Consider the following 16,856-nt stretch of genomic DNA (forward strand, 5'->3'; position numbering starts at 1 on the left):
CCACCTTCTTGCGCGAGCTCTGTCATTGGTCAAACTTTCCCAGTGTTGACAGATATAATTCATTATCCTCCAAATACGATCATTTTGAGCCTTTGATATGATACACAATTTACAATCTGGCAACACTGAGCACCTTGCCGCCGCCAGCACTAGTTCAGTACAAATGTACATGTCATCTGAATATGAAAAATATCCCCCCCCCCCCCCCCCCCACAAAAACAAAACTCATCGAATCTACACGATTCACGTAGGTCACCTATTTTGTTTTCAAAACGGCGAATTTCGCTGAAAGGTGAGTGATTCTCATGCCTGTGAGCTGATGCCACTGCTTGAAGTCTTCCGATTTCGAAGGTAAATAAGCTTGATGTGTTTTTCATCAGCTGCATTAAGTTTCCTTGGCTGACCACTGCGTCTACGATCCTCTACGTCTTCTTCAAAAGAGCTTGAACTGCACATTTTGAAACCCTTGTCTTCTTTGAAATCTTTGTCTGGGAGAGACCCTGCTGATGCTGTATAACTACGTTGTGTCTTGTTGCTGTGCTCAGTCTTACCATTTAAATGGATTCAAAATAAACATTTATTGTTTACATTTTTCAAAGCATTCTTAGTTCATAGCATTTTTTCACACCTGCCTAAAACTTTTGCACAGTACTGTATATGTAATATAAACATTATGATTTCTACTCTGTGAGTCATTATATTACAGGCAAGCAATAACGTTCCTGCATGTTAAAGGTGAGGTGATGCAGTAAAATGACGTGTACCATGCCCACATCCATGGCTGAAGTGCCCTTGAGCAAGGCACCTAACCCCGATCACTGCTCCCCGGGCGCCGCCAATGGCAGCTCACTGCTCCGGGTTAGTGTGTAAACTCACTTCACTGTGAGTGTGTGTGTCACTTCCCTGGATGGGTTAAATGCAGAGGTGAATTTCAGAGTGTGTTTGTCTACACCACCTCTGCCATAGAGAGGACTTTCACTTTCACTTCACATGTTAATGCTCAAATGCAGTGGCGCCTATCCCACTTCATATCTAGGAACCCAATGAGATACAGAAAAAATGTTTTTGCTGACAACAGATGGATTTTGCCACTATTCCTTTTAATCAAAACCAACAATTTGAACATGTAACACTTAGGATTTGTTAAAACCATAAGTAAAAACAAAGCACGTTCTAGTAGCCACTGAAACGATTGAGGAAATGTCACCATCACTCTGGTAGTCAAGTTAATTTTCTTCACTAAACGATAATTAAGCCACAGAACATGAAGTTTCTTTTCTCTTAAGGTCGAAGAGACCTGGAGGACCATGACTACATCAAAGAACACATGAAATACAATACTTCTGAAAAGTTCTTTACCTGGAGAAGGTAGATCACAGTGTTAACGTCGCATGTATGACAATATATTTGCACTAGATGTCATGCTCAAAAGTAATCTTAATGATCTGACATTACATTGGAGGAAAACTCTACTTGTGGTGCAATATTCTTAGCTGTTAGCAGATATCCGTCCCCCCCTTAACAACGTTTGGCATTAGGAAACTCCCTTTTAAAAACGCTCAATAAATTGTGCAAACAAGCCACCTACCCTCTAGTATAGTATTCTTTTAAATAGGCTATTTTTTTTTTTGAGCTTGCTCTTAATAAAGAGCACAACTTGCAAGAAGCTTTTCAACTACCAACCTTAGTAGTCGAGTCGAAACTAAAACACTGACACATCTCTACCTCTATTTCAAACACAACATGTAAAACTGTCAAAAAGTAATTGCACTTAACCTTAATACAATGATGAATTAAGATGGGAGAAAAAGAAGTACACAAGACATAAACCTCCAACAAACCTGGCAGATCAATGAAAAATGCAAAAAAAAAGCAATATATATATAAAAAAAAACAACACTGGCAGTTAGACTTAATCTAGGACTGGAAAAAGAAATGTTCTCTTAAAATTCATTGTCAGCTGCATTAGACACTTGTGTGTTATAGGTCTCGTCCTGCTGCGTGACCTGTGTTCATAGAGATGTTCTGACTATCAGCACAGGATCTGAGAGCACACACTCACATTCAACAGTGGGAGAACACAATCAAGTCACTTAGCTGCTAAATCCAGTTGGAGCCCAACAGCATTTAGCGGCTAAATTCCCTAAATCTAGATGGAACTTAAAGAGTAGTTTGATGGGAATAAATCATTAAGTGGTTGGTCTGCAGCCAAATGGCTAGCCTTCATTCATCGCACAGCTCTAGGGATTAAGTGACTGCTACTTTGATATTTACCGCCTCTTTGGTCGCTTGTGTGTTCTAGTGGCCAAAGCCCCCTAGACTTGACGAGGACTAAACATCAGTAAAAAACTTGTAGCATAGTCACAGCAGGATCTCTGAACACCTGAGGACATTGTTCAATGCTTAAAGGTGCACTAAGTAGTTTTTGGTGTAAAAAACTAAACATATCTCTGGACTTACAATGATGTGCAACACTGAAAGCAGGATAAAGTGTGTGTCACATATTACACCTCTAAAACCTGCTTAGTCTTATTTAGTGTATTTGTTTACATTTCAGAGCCCCCTAAATTGTCAACAAAAACATAAACTCAAACAAAGAATCAAGATGCAGGAACAACTATAATTTAACACTTAAGAATTATTCTAGGTCTCTGGAAGCATTTAAATTTTTTCACAACAAAAACATTCTTACTGCTTCTTTAATGTCTAGAGTGATTCACACACAAAACAAGAGAAAACAGCTTGCTTTGGGGATGACTACGTGTTACTCCCTTGCTTGAAACGTTAATATAAAAAACTTACTTACTGCACCTTTAATGTCTAAAGTGTTTTACGCACAAAAGAAGAGAAAACGGCTTGCTGTGGGGATGTCTAGGTGCTGTTCCCTCACTCGAAACGATGTTAATATAAATAAGTGTAAGTACAAAGTTGCTACAGACATGTGTTAGAGTCGCAGCTCCTCGTAGAGCAAGGGTTGTGAAATCTCCCGGTTGCTGAGAGGGAGAGTGGGCAACTGCTTCAGCGTCACCTGCTTGACGAAGATGAAGAGGAAGAACACCACCAACGTAGTACCTAGGAGGAGGCCCACAACCCAGGCATGTGACGGATCCTTGGGCCGAACCGGTACGAAGGGCCTGGGCGTGGGGGGGGGACTGGGAGTCTCTGTGAGTGCCTCTTCCAGGAGATCCTGAACACTGGCCAGGGACCCGTTGTTGGGCAAGGGGGGCACCCCCAGGATGTGGCACATGAGGGGGTAAAGGTCAACAGAGTGCATAGTGTTCTTGACGTAGGCGCTTCGGAAGGCAGGTCCGCGGGCGACGAAAACGGGATGCATACTTGCCAGCGTATTGTTGTAACCATGGTTTCCCACTGAACATAAAAAATCACAGACAGGAACATCACATTAAAGATACACTCTGTGATCTTGGTAAAAGGTTGCTGATATTTGAGCTCAACCGTTTACACCCCCCCCCCCCCCCCCCCATATGGGCACCTAAAGCCACATGTTGATTGGCTGAAACTGTGTATGGCTCCAATCGAGGCACTATGTTTGTTTCCCATTTACAGAGCTAGGACAGTGTAGCACTCACACAGAACTGATAGCTAGCAATTTGCTGAATTTGACAAAAAGGGAGCTTCTTGTTACTCAACATGATTGTCTGATTAATGGAAATACGTTCTCTTATAGACTGATGTCTGGAATGAAGGTATCTGATACTTACGCATGAATTGTGTAGTCTTGTTCTGCACAATGGTCCATCCTTCTCGGGCTTCCAGAAGAATAGGCATTATCCGGTCATTGTGTCTGTAATGGTAGTGATCAGGAATGTCTTCCTTCTTGTAAACATATAAGTTTGGATTGGCATTCAGGAGGGAAGTGTAGACCTCATCAGAACTACCTGAGAGGGGAGAGGAACATATTAATGCACTTCTATAGACATTATTATACATTTTGTCATCGAATTCTAGCACATTATAATACATGGCCACGGATTCTTATATTGAAAAGAACTGTCCCGCAGACCGGAAGCACACAGAATAGTCAGAAAATACAACAGTTTCAAAAGCCTTGTTAGATTGAGGAAAGACACCATATCCCATTGCCATTGCAATATGTGTCTGAAGGCACCCTTGAAGGAATTGGATCTAAATGCTTTGCATGTTGAGTAAAACTCGAAATAACTCAAACCACTCCCATGCTTCTTGAAAATGGAGTTCAAAGTGGTGGTGTGGATTTACATGGAAAAAATAAAAAAGATGAGAGATTCTGGGAAGTTTTGAAAATCACTGGTGCTGATGAGAGCCGGCTCAAAGGCTGATTTGATTGTGAACATTAATCTTGGACTGTTGAGCCAATTTCACCAGCATTTGAAAGAGAATGCAGTGGAGTGTTTTCAGATGGCGATGAATGCAGTGAGAGTCAAGGGACTATAGAATGCCAGGCTGTGGCTCCTCAGCTTAGAACTTAAAGGGCATTTGGGGCCCTTTTCTGTCACCTCTGACCTGTGACAACATACCGTGCTCGCTGTGACTGTTGCAGCCCGCTTTAAGAGTTTGTGCCTTACCTTCTTTGGGTATAATGCCAACCACCGGGCTCTTGTCAATCCACGTATACAGGTCACGGCTGACATAGCTGTCCAACTCGATGATCTTCTCTGACGACAACTGGGTCATGCCGTGGTCGCTGGTCACTATCAGGTTGATATCGTCGTACAGCCCGGCCCGTTTCAGCTCCTCGCGCAGGAAGCCCAGCTTCTCATCGATGCCAGCGATCACGTAATCCATGAGGGGGTTCTCGGGCCCCAGGTTGTGGCCGCTCTCGTCCGGCTCCTCCCAGTAGAGCACTCCGAAGTCGATGGGTTCGGGACCCGAGAACCAGCTGATGAGCTTCTCCACGCGGCTCACGAACGGCACAGACGCGTTGTAAGGCACATAGTGCGTGGGGTAGACCCCGTGGATCTCCACGTCCGAGCCGGGCCACATGGCGGCCCCACTCCGCCCGCCAGCCCTCTGGTTGGTCACCCAGAGCGGCACCGCCTCCTCCCACCAACGCGGCTCGTAGGCACTCTGGCCCTCCATGAAGAAAGAGCGGTTGAGGCGCATGTCGAACATCTCGTTGGCCACCACGCCGTGGCTCTCGGCGTGAAGGCCCGTCACCAACGTGTAGTGGTTGGGCAGAGTCTTGGTGATGAAGGTGTTCACCACCTTCTCCACCTGGACGCCCTCCCTCATCACGGCGTCAAAGTTGGGTGTCGGCACGCGGTTGATGTAGTCCCAGCGGAAGCCGTCGAAAGAGACTAGCAGGAGCTTGCCGCGTTCCTCTTGCCTGGAGTTAGGTGGCAGAGTCAGGGCTAAAAGACAGCCAAGTGTGCTCCAACTTCTTAACAGACGGTTCAGCATGGTGCTTGAATGTGTGGCACCTTCGACACAGATAGACAAGGAAACAAAGCAAGATAGTCAGTATCCACTCAAAGAATCTCAAGAATGCAAATTTTCATATCTAGGCCCTTTAGATATAGGGTAGAGGGATCACACAATGCAATAGAGAATGTATCTGTCTTTTTTTGTGTGCCACAAGGAATTTAACATAGGCTTATTGTCCACTGTGTCATTTAATTAAATATTAAATATATGGTGAAAAAAAAAACAGGCAGTGGGATAGATATTTTTAGGACTTCCCTTCTGATTTAAACAATTGCAGAAATTCATTAAGAGAGAAAACATTAAAATGATTAGATACTAGCGGCAGCTACACTTATAGCTAAATATAATAATATAGGAGTCATTCAAAACGATTCGGGAAAATATCGTGAAGTAGGTCAGGGGCCTCGCAGTTTTTCGTTTTCCATCGAACATACATGAGTAACTGCTTTCATTGATATTGCGCTGTCAGAATCGCATAGTCTGTCCTAACCGTGTAATTAACATTAGGGCTACATAAGGCTTATACAATTTGAAATGATTTAATGCCTCGTTTGAATGGGATATCAGAGAACAAGGTGCCAAACGGCTCGGGAAACTAAATTTATGGCAGTGAATTTCATTATTTAAAATATCTGCGACGGCGTAGCCTTGTATCCCATTCATTAGCCTACTACGACAGAACGCTTGCAAAGGACTGTTGTTCACGCTCCGCAACAAAATGTTGCCAATTACGCGAGTATCCTTTCTTGCTATTGAATTTTGTTGCAACAAAGCAGCCATGATTATGTAATTAAAATGTGTTCCATGAAAAGATGACATCATTGGCTATTTGCGAGGCTCCCATTTGTGATCAAAAAAGCCTATAGGTTTGATCTCTGGACAATGCGCATACGACAAAATATAGTGGTAAAAAAACAAGCACATACAAATTATCGTTTGCAAAAAAATACCAAACTAGCCTACCTTAATTGACCCCTCAAGCAATAAGCAGCGAGCAGAAACCCCTAATATAGCCTACCACCGCAGTAGCAGCCTACAAAAGAGTATTTAATGTATCTTTAAGACCGACAACTATAGACTGCGTTGGTAGGTATGACCCGCTCTCGACAATCAGAATTATGCAACAAACATTTCAACAAAAGTAGCCTGATCAACAAAATGATCACAGACTAACACCCTTACCTTACAGTAGCTCGTCTGGGGGGAAAATAAACACCGTCAGTGGCAGGAAGTCCCTCCCTCTACACGGTATCTCTGTAGCAGATCTTGCAACTTTTTATTTCAAAATACGCTGTTATTTACAAATCTGCGATGACTGCGCAAAATCCAAGAAACCACTCGCAAAAGCGAATTTTGTTCATGTGGCTTACTGGTGTCCTGAGCGACTATGAAGTTCGCGTAGAGAAAATGCGCCAGTGGTGCACTTGACTAGATGACGTAATACACAAGGCTATTAAATTGATAGCCTATCTTGCAGTAATGCAAACTATATGAGGCGATAGAAGCCTGTTGCCTATCTCATCAGAAACACTATGGCAATAATGAACACGACCTCAAATGTCCTTGCAATTTCCTCAATGTCTTGCTTGATGATTAGGCTAGATGTATTTACTGATACTTAAATTTCCCATACAGCACAATAGCAAAAGCCCTGGCTGTGCAACCACCTTGCATCACAAAACCGTGTGTAACCTACGTTGACTTATGAAGTTAAAGTAGGCTACTGCTTAATAAAACATTATGAAAACATCAATGAAGAAAATGTAACAAGAACAATTGTTCCAAATTGCCCCAAACGCTCTTTATGTACGCCCGGGATGGTGATACTGTGTTTTTACAACAGAAGGGGGCAGGCGAGTACCGTTTTTGTGAGGTGAGACGGGCTACTGCAAAATGTTCAGATAATCCACCACACTATGACAGAGCCAATCGTGTCGTGAAAAGTGAAAGGAAATAGATGTGTGGACTCGAGCACTTATAGCCATTCTTGAGTTATGTAGAGAAGGCTTAAAGAACACTCATTATAAGCATAGAAAAAAAAAGAAAAAAACATGACATCCAGATCCATATCTTCACAATTTCGAATAAATATAGTCCTGAGATATATGTCCCAGTCAAACCTTTCAGTTTATCTCAACTAAAGGATAATAGGCTACCATTCGATAGATCTGTTTTCGAAGGGGTCATGGGAGTAAGGGGTCATGGGAGTAAGGTTAGGAATAAAGTTACACATTTTACTGCCTTGCATTATGCGACTTCCTCTACGTGAGTTGTAGGCTACGTGATGCACGTTTTGAAACCACTACGCAGACGTGTCAATTGATACATTAATATTTGGTACTAGTGAGTGGCTGAAGTGCATGACAAATTCGTTGTATTGGCAAAGCTCTGGATGTTAAAACAGCAAGGACCTTTTTTAATCGTTTTGTTAATGTCAGGGCACTGGCTACCTGACTGACTCCAATGTGCCGTTAACGCTGCGGCACCGCTCCGGTCACACCGCTCTGGCGCGTGTTTTTCCGAGAGCAATCCACGAGCCCGGTCAGCGACGCGCGCTGTTTTCACGAGGATTCTTAAACAGTCTCCAGGCAACCAAGACCTGACGAAAATCAGCTCGCCCCTCCTCTAACGATGACAGGGTCATTCAGTGCGCTAGCGAGATGTAGACCTACGATGTTTTAAGTCAGAGATCTCATTGAAATGCGTGCTCTGGTCACATCAACTTTTAAAAGAACGAAGTAGACAGCTTTTTTGTGTCTGTGCATTAAGGTCGTAACGTTACCAGGTAAGTGATTCGTTTTACAGTTCTTAGGAGAGTTTAGAAATGTATGCCAGTGTACTGCAGATAAACTTCTAGATGAGCACAACATCGATTACAAATGATCCACTGCAATAGATGAAATTACCTTAAGTAACGTTGCCTTCTCTCACGTGTCTTGTTTTTATTGGGGACTGTAGACTAGGGTGTTTAAATAGCCTTAGCATTAAAGCGTTTTAGTGTATCTTTGGTAAGGCTTTACAACCGTATCTATGAAAAACTACAAGGTTATTTCTTTAGAGGGCAGTGCCGCTGTGGGACGCAGCCAATCCTATTGTACAATTATTTATCGATTTCATCTAACTGTGACGGCTGGGCTTGTGTAGGCTACAGTCTCTCTGATGGTCCCTCCTGGTAAATACGTTTTTATTATTTACAAACCAACGTGTAAAATGCTTTGAAAAAAGATGTTTAAAACCATAAAGGTTATTTGAGAATTAGTTCTAAGAAAGTAGCAGGCTATTATTAGTTTTATGCAGTTCGAAAATAGGGTCTTCTACTTTCTATTCTATTTAATAGAAGAAATAGAAGAATCATTTATAATGTGGTGCCCATCTATGTAGTTGACTTAATTGAAGGAAAAACATTCCAGTGAGCAGTGGGCCCTACTCTTAAAGAACTCTGCAACATCCTCAGATTCTGTTAATGATATAGTCTTTGATCCAGAGGCCTTGTTAACTACCAAGCTCTCAAGAAAACAACACATACAAACACATTTGGCTGCTTCCCTGATTTGTACTTTGAACATAATTCATATTGGTCTTGCCAGCATACGTTGGCTCTGGATGAGAGGGAGAGGGAGAGTGAGACAGAGCAGTTGCCAGATCACATTTTGATGTGTCCGCTGTACCACAGCCTGCACTTAATAAGTGTACCCTGGGCATGGGGCAGACGTTGGCAAGCAGTGTAGTCGCTAAGGTTGTAACCGCTGAATGTCTGGACATGGAATTAGAAGTGCGGGCCAGTGGTATTGCCTTTCATGCCCAATTGGAAATCCATGTGTGCCTATGTGACAGATTGTAGTCTTCAGATAGTGTTACTAGCAGGCAGGCCCAACCATAACTTGTGTCCTGCTGTGTTTGGCTGTAGCGTAGAAGCCATTTTATGCATGTTCCCTGGTTTGTTAATAATATCCCTCATGACCTTGTAAAACCCATCTGAATTATCACCGTATTGAATTATAGGTTGATTTTTATTTTATGTCACATTGGACCCCGTAGTCTTGTGATTTATAAAAAAAAAAAACTTCACTCGTAGTTGTTTCCTGACCAACTGCTTAAAGTGCGACTTTAAGGAACATTGACTGGAATAAGTGCCCAGCATTGCTGTGTGACATTCATTGGAATTGCACTGTACATTTCACAGTGCAGTATGGGTTTTAATTTTAGACGCTTCTTGTAACTAAGCAACTAGAATCCCCTTACCAGTTATTTTGTTGTTGTGTCTCTCTTCCTTTTTACCCCTGTAGTCTTCAATAACTTTTACCTGAGAAGTAGTTGAGAATTTCTTGAAACTTGATAAGCTCATAACTAAGGCACTGCTTCAGTGGAGTAGTGCTTAAGTTTTTCCATCAGGCATGTGTTTATTATTGATTACAGTATTGAGTCTCCTGGATTGTTTGCTCAGGACTTCCCCACACTGAAGCCTAGCACAGGAATCCTCCATTTATTACAGCTTGCTTTGTGTGCTGTATGGATGGGGGTGTCTGTTTTTAAAGCCTCCCATCTCTAATGATTGCGGTCCAATCAGAGCATATGCTGTGAGGAAGTGTGTAATGTTTCACCCAGGGCCATGATACCCCACCACAAGCCTCGACGTGATCGATTGAGGTGTGAATATGGTGCCTTAGAGATTAGTCATGATCCTGGCACCTCTCTGAAGTTAAAACAGACCTGCCGAGGCATGGGAGTGTTCTCTGTGTCCTTTGATGGTTGCACAACTTTTTTTTAGAGAGCAATGAAACAGGAAATTGAATTACTGTCGCTGTCATCACCCAGCCTGTGAAAGGTGGGAGGTGGGAAGAAGAGATATAGACACATGGGAGATGACTTAAAAAATAACTGTCACTGACAAAATACAGAATCAAATATTGATAATAGATGGATACTTATAATTAGCTAGATAATAAGATATGAATTTAGTTTTTGCTTGTGGTGATAAAACTGTCCGTCACCTGTAGGGTCTGCACTGGCCCCAAAAGATTCCGTCATGACAGTCAAAGACAAAAAAGGAAGTGCTGAGTCATTTGCTGTAGTCATCTGTTGCCATGGCAACTACCAAGTAAGGATCCAGTCGATGACATGACGACTGGATGGGGAAACATTTAATTCAAGCTGTCGGCAATCAAAGATTTCCCCTCGCCTACGTTCATAGTAGGTTCCTACCCGGTGAGAATACATCTCATTAACATCTTTTTGTTTTTATGTCTCTTTAGGGGCCACCTCAGATTGACTTATTCTCAAATGGACATACTTTGATTTAGTAGAAAATCACACAGGGTCCATCTCTAATCAAGAAGAGGAGGAAGAACTTACGTGATTGTGAACTTACCTTGACTTTAAAGGCACCCAGTGCAACTTTCGAGGCTTAAAAATAAACATTCATTTGGGTCTTTTTTACACGTAGTAAGTTTCAATAACTCCATACCATTACATATCGACATTCAAGGAGCAAAGATGAAAATCGTAAACAACAACAATCAACGCCATTTTGTTTCCAAATCTTTATTTATTGGTACCACCAATAAATAAAGCAGGATTCCAGCCAATGGAAAAATGGACTCTCCCCACCGGCTATTGTTGTTGTTTACGTTTTCTATCAGTTCTCACCACACAACGACGTCTCATCTTTGCTCCTTGAATGTCGATATGTAATGGTATGGAGTTATTGAAACTTACTACGTGTAAAAAAGACTAGAAATTGAATGTTTATTTTTAAGCCTCAAAAGTTGCACTGGGTGCCTTTAATAGCCTGATTGTTATGGCTATGAAAGGATGACACCAGGCTTTATCCGTTCTTGCTTGTAGCTTAACGTAGACATCAGATAAGCATCATGATGAGAATCACCTGACTGGAGTTTACTTATTTCCACCTTTCCATTCAGCTTCTCTCTCTCCCCTGACGGACCATGGACACCGAGCTTCAGGTGCCTCAGATCAAGGTGGAGGACGTCGTGGACGGGCCGGGCTGTTTGGACGTGTTGGACCCGTCCTCGGACGATCACCTGAGGACGCTGAAGGCCCTGACGGAGAAGCTGAGGCTGGAGACACGACGGCCATCCTATCAGGAGTGGAGAGCACAGGTGGAGGCCCACAGTGCGAGGGGAGCAGCAGACCCAGGCAAAAAGACACAAGACCTGGGGCAGGGCAATGGCAGCAGCAGCAGCAGCAGTAACAGCCACAGTCCTACAGAAGGGAGGCCGGGGGGAATCGTTCTGAGTAGGGACGTCTCAGGAGACACCAGTCCGGCCTCAGGGAACCTGAAGGGGTTTGGGAATATTGACGAGGCGCTCGTTTGGCTGAGGAAGGAACTGGTAAGAGAAGCCCAATTCATCTCTGCTTCTTGTCCTTCTACTTTTCCTCCCTCCTTCCTGAACCCCCTCTCTCTTTACATCCATGTACCGGGCATCTTACTCAAACAGATGGGTCTCCCCCTTTCTGAGATGGGTTCTGATGAAGGTTTCTTCCTATTAGAAGGGTGTTTTCCTTGTCACCATCTGCTATGGGGGATTCAGGCTCTGTAAAGTGCCTTGTCAATGTCAATTGTGAGACAATGTCAATTGTTAATAAAAAGCAAATGGAATGATTGTATCTCAGATGTCAAGTAAACAGACTTTAGGACTCTCTCATACTCTCTCAACTCATACAGGTTCTCACAAATATTCTGTGATTAATACTGCTCGGTCCTCTTTCATGGCATGAACAGTTGTCAGTATGAACTGGCCGTATGACAGTGATTGCTGCATATTATGTTTGTTTATGCATGGCCGTGCATTATAACCATAAATATATTTCAAAGGAGAAATGCGCCATTATCTAAAATAGCTCACATTTTTTGAGTAGCTGAAATATTTCAAATAAATGCACTGAGAGGAATTTGGAGCAAAGTTGGTCAATCTCAAGGAGCTCACGAAACCAGAATATGTTGGTATGGTGAAATAACCTTCCCTAAATGTTTTTAGCCTTCCAGTATATTATCCAAGCAACCAGGGAAGAGACACAAACCTGTTAACATGTTTTGCTTGTAATTATGAAATGGTAGTAAAATCAGAAATGTTTTCTTTATGTGCATGTGTCTCTCACAACATTTCGTTGACCCACGACACACATGGTGCCTCATGTCAGCAAAAAAAAAACAGGAACTCTATTCATAATTATATAGTTATAAAAGTATAACCAGATTTGTCAAATCGGTTTTCAAAATATTTATATTGTGTATACAGTGTAAGGGTTAACTTTTTAAAATTCCTTTGAAAGGTAGAAATTTCCTTTAATTTGACACCGATCACTAGCTCTCACAAGTGTACTTGTGGAAACCACATGAGGTTTCTCGTGGGGACTTGATATCCAGCCTTCCCTCCGCTCCTGTGCAATATTTCACCACATCCCAGAGAGCCTCGGGAGTTGATATGCCACTAGTTAGCTAATTACAAATTAACAACGGAGCCAATGTCCTCATCTCCAGTCCCACATTTCGTGCTGCGCAGGCTTTCAAGTTAAAGTGGGTGGAAGCAATCGCAGGGACAGAACGCAAATGATGACCAGTCCCTTCCTTCCCCCCCACCCCCAATCACCCCCACCTCACAGATTTTCCAAGAGGGTTGTCTTTTTTTTTTTTGCTGCTGGGCTTAATGATGTGATGGGTGGCACATACGCATGCATGGGCTGTTATGGCCACGGCACGCAAAGAGGCCCCTCTCGGCCCCCTCCCCCGAGCGCTTCCCAGTGTGTGTTCACAAACATTTGTACAAAGAAGTTTACACACGGGAAGAATGGGCCCTTGGTGTCAGCAGTGAAAGGAATAGGGAAGGATCGTGTTGCTTTTGTACTCCCTCTACCAAGGAGCCGTGTTAGTGTATCTGTCCGGCGGTTGTTTCTCTTGTTAAAAATTAACTAGCAGCTTTCCATACGAATGGAAGCATCCGGGATGCTTTTTTAAGGGCAGAACAATTTCTCCTAACAAGGAGCTGTGTAACAATAAAAGGTCATGCCTGAAAAGCTTTTGAATAGGGAGAATCATACTGCTTTTGTGGCAGCAGACCTCCCAGAAAAGGCTGCTATGCAAAGATGTTTATTGGTTTTATTTTACTTAAAACAAGCACACACATCAAAAACACAACACAAAGATACAACAACATTGGTTCAGCTACACACATTCAATACAATAAAAATGATGAATAAAGAAAGAAAACTGTACACAGCAAAGTATTCTCTCTTACGACCTTTCAGGAAATCCCCGTACCATAATGTCAGAGACGTTGGGGTCCAAATAATTCAGATAATGCTCCCAAACTTTATAAAATTGTTTAGATTTGGAATGTATCACACATGCCAGGTATTCTAGAGGTAAAAGACATATCAGTTAAAGGATCAGTGGGGCATTTTGGTTGGATACTAGCAATTCAACTAGAAACTAAAACGGCATGCGAAATCTGAACAAACACAACAAACAAACATCAGCACAGTTGGCACTGATGAAAGGCTGACCCACACCACACGACTGACTACTGCATGGCATAGGCGGCTAGTTGGAGCAACAGGTGTGTTAATCTGTTGTTCACATTATTATATAGCATGAAAATTAATTTGAAGATGATACCAGTGTGATAACAGTAACAAAAATGTGGCAAATTGTCTTTTTAGAGAAAGCATATCAGTTAGAGTGAATTTAGCAGTTTTGACATGACCGTTTGAAATGGTTGCTGTTGTCGTTTTGGTTAGCTCTCCAGCTTCCCTCCACTCTGATTGGTTGCTTCCCCCCCCTCTCTCTCACTATCCAGAAGGACATGCGTCTGCAGGACCAACAGTTGGCGCGGCAGCTCATGCGTCTCCGTGGCGACATCAACAAGCTGAAGATCGAGCAGACGTGCCACCTGCACCGGCGCATGCTCAACGACGCCACCTACGGGCTGGAGGAGCGCGACGAGCTGTCCGACCTGCTGTGCGACGGCCCGGTCACGCCGGGCTTCGGCCTCTCCGCCCCTCTGCGCCTCATCGGCGTCACCAAGATGAACATCAACTCCCGCCGCTTCTCCCTCTGCTAGCAGCGGACCAAGACAGGGGGGTCTGAAGCCTGCTCCTGAAAGGCCAAACACTGACAATCTTCAACCTATACCTGGTCCAAGTGCACAGTGCACACCTGATTTGAAGACAGACAGTCTGTCTGTCTGTCTGTGTCTGTGACTATGGCTCACCACTAGAGCATCAAAACTTTAATATCCTGTTCTCCGTGAGGTCGACTGTCCTTTCATCCTTCCCTCCTCTGCTAACCCGATCGCTCTCATCAGTAGCACGCCTGATTTAGCTAACGGAGCGCAACGATGTGCTTATGTGGAAGGGTAGATGTAGCTTGGCTGGAGCTGAATTGAAAACACCTGGACTAAAGAAAGGTAATGGGACAGAGAGCAGATAGCATTCACGTAAATAAAGCCTTAGCATCTTCCTCGTTTGCATGAAGGCAATGCTGCAACGAGCCCATTTGGACCCTTCTGAGTTGCATGTGCACCAGATCTATACTAGATCCTGGCCAGATGTAGATTCCCCTCCCCACTAGAACTGACTGAGGTCTATCCTTGACCAGGTACGCATTGGATTTGTGTTCCAGGATCCGGTAGATATGGGGATCCTGGGATACACTGGGTCATGAAGGTTTTGAGTCATCTGCCCTCTGAGCTGAGTTTTATCCTGGCTCCCTACCAAAACCCCCTCTTCATCGTTCTCTCTTTCTCTGTCTGTCTGTCTCTCTTACTCTCTAGCGACAGTACAGACTTGTGGGTCGGGATCTTCATGGATGATTGCCTCATTAGCAATGGCCCCTCATGTAAGGCCAAGTTTGTGTAGCTCGTTTACCTCTTGAGTTTTGACTTTTTTCCTTCTGCCTTTTGCTGACTAAAGCCTTAACGTTCTTTAGAGAAAACCTCTCAAATGTATCGGCACATTTAACGCACATCACCAAAGGAAGAAATGCACAACTGTCTTTGGTTTCGCGTGTGTGTGTGCGTGCTATTACTTTCATGGCTGTAAAGATAAAGAACCTTGGTTTATTTTGTTCACTTTTACCCAATATCTTCTGCTATTCTGTACAATGATAACAATAAACTAAACATTTTAGGAAATGTCCTGTCAGTCACATTTGTAACTTAGCCATCAACTCAGCAGGGTTTTTGTCTGATTTTCCTGCCAAGTAAAAGTCTGCAATGCCATCTACAAAGACTGTAACCAAAGAGACAGTACTGTTAGTACAGTCATCTGCTGTGATCCCCTATTCATACTCAGTCAACCTGCAATAATTCAGTGCATCTTGCGCGGGACGTGCTTGTGGTGAGAAGGTTCGCTTCAGGCACGCCGACAGTATGTGTTAATTTAATGCATTTTTCCATGTCTACAGGACTTGAGACGAGACAGACTTGCCTGGCTGCATTCTTAAGTTGATGTAAAAGACCAACTTTGTTTTCCACACGCACCGCAAACACACATGTATGTGTGTAAGAAGAGCCTTGCCAAGTCAGTCCCTCTAGCAACACTTGGTTGTCCTGATCAATCATGCAGGAACATTTTAACTCTCATGAATGCTGCAAATGACATGAGTCATTGTATACAGGGAAGGCCTCTTGGTTCTCTGTAAAGGCATACACACAAACACAATGCCCTCCCGCCCGGCCAGAATTAAGTGACTTCCAATTACCCGACCAGGCCACATCGCTTGCCTTTACACAACAACAACATTTCGCTTAATTCCAGAACAATGCGAAGACTGGATTCCCTACTTTGCTACATGGATATAGTCTTGTAAGGCCTGATCGTTGTGTCCTACTACAACAATAAAACACAGGGGTTATGTTGCAGAGACAAATCCAGGGTGCCATAGTAGACTGTCCTTTGTACTCTAAGTTAAGAACCCTGAGGTAAAATGTATCTGGGACAATAGCTGGAAGGGAGTTCTCCTTCTTAGCATCGATAGTTCTTAGCTGCTTAATACACGGTCATATTTCACATCCAGGCAATGGCAAACCTTAATGTGAGACACTCTGTTATCAGATGACTCAAGTGATGTCTGTCGCACACCCTCTTCCTGTGCAAGATAATACAACCCCTTTTCTTCAGGTGAATGTGATCCGTCATCCTAGTTATAGATTACAACAGTTTGTAAGAGAGCAATATTTCCTTTATAACAGGTGTAAGTTGGATATACTCAAACCGATTGGGACTTGAACACAGGGTTGTTTATCTATGCTGTTTGTTGGCACCGTTCACAATTGACTTAAGGAGATCCTTTGGCTTTTGCCAGTCAAGAATGTACAGAATCTTCTGTCTTTCTTTGTTTCCTTGGTTTTTTTATTTTTCCCTTTCTTTTATTCACTCTTTCCTCCTTTGTCTATTTAATACGGAGGGGCGGG

The 16,856-nt window shown here is 43.2% G+C and overlaps 2 protein-coding genes across 2 annotated transcripts; one reads left to right on the forward strand and one right to left on the reverse strand.

Annotated features, from left to right (window-relative positions):
* Window positions 1-1,195: 1,195 nt before the first annotated feature.
* enpp5 (ectonucleotide pyrophosphatase/phosphodiesterase 5) lies at window positions 1,196-5,400 on the reverse strand (the record flags this gene model as incomplete). The annotated part of the gene is made up of 3 exons (XM_080832644.1): window positions 1,196-3,369; window positions 3,723-3,899; window positions 4,566-5,400. 3 exons carry the CDS (start codon window positions 5,398-5,400, stop codon window positions 2,945-2,947), a joined length of 1,437 nt encoding a protein of 478 aa, XP_080688770.1. The 3' UTR covers window positions 1,196-2,944.
* A 5,969-nt stretch (window positions 5,401-11,369) lies between these two features.
* fam167ab (family with sequence similarity 167 member Ab) lies at window positions 11,370-14,617 on the forward strand (the record flags this gene model as incomplete). The annotated part of the gene is made up of 2 exons (XM_080832656.1): window positions 11,370-11,774; window positions 14,241-14,617. The coding sequence occupies 2 exons, from the start codon at window positions 11,370-11,372 to the stop codon at window positions 14,502-14,504; spliced, it is 669 nt and encodes a 222-aa protein (XP_080688782.1). The 3' UTR covers window positions 14,505-14,617.
* Between the last annotated feature and the right edge of the window lie 2,239 nt (window positions 14,618-16,856).

This window comes from Sprattus sprattus, assembly GCF_963457725.1.
Source record: "Sprattus sprattus genome assembly, chromosome: 2".
Taxonomy (NCBI): Eukaryota; Metazoa; Chordata; class Actinopteri; order Clupeiformes; family Clupeidae; genus Sprattus; species Sprattus sprattus.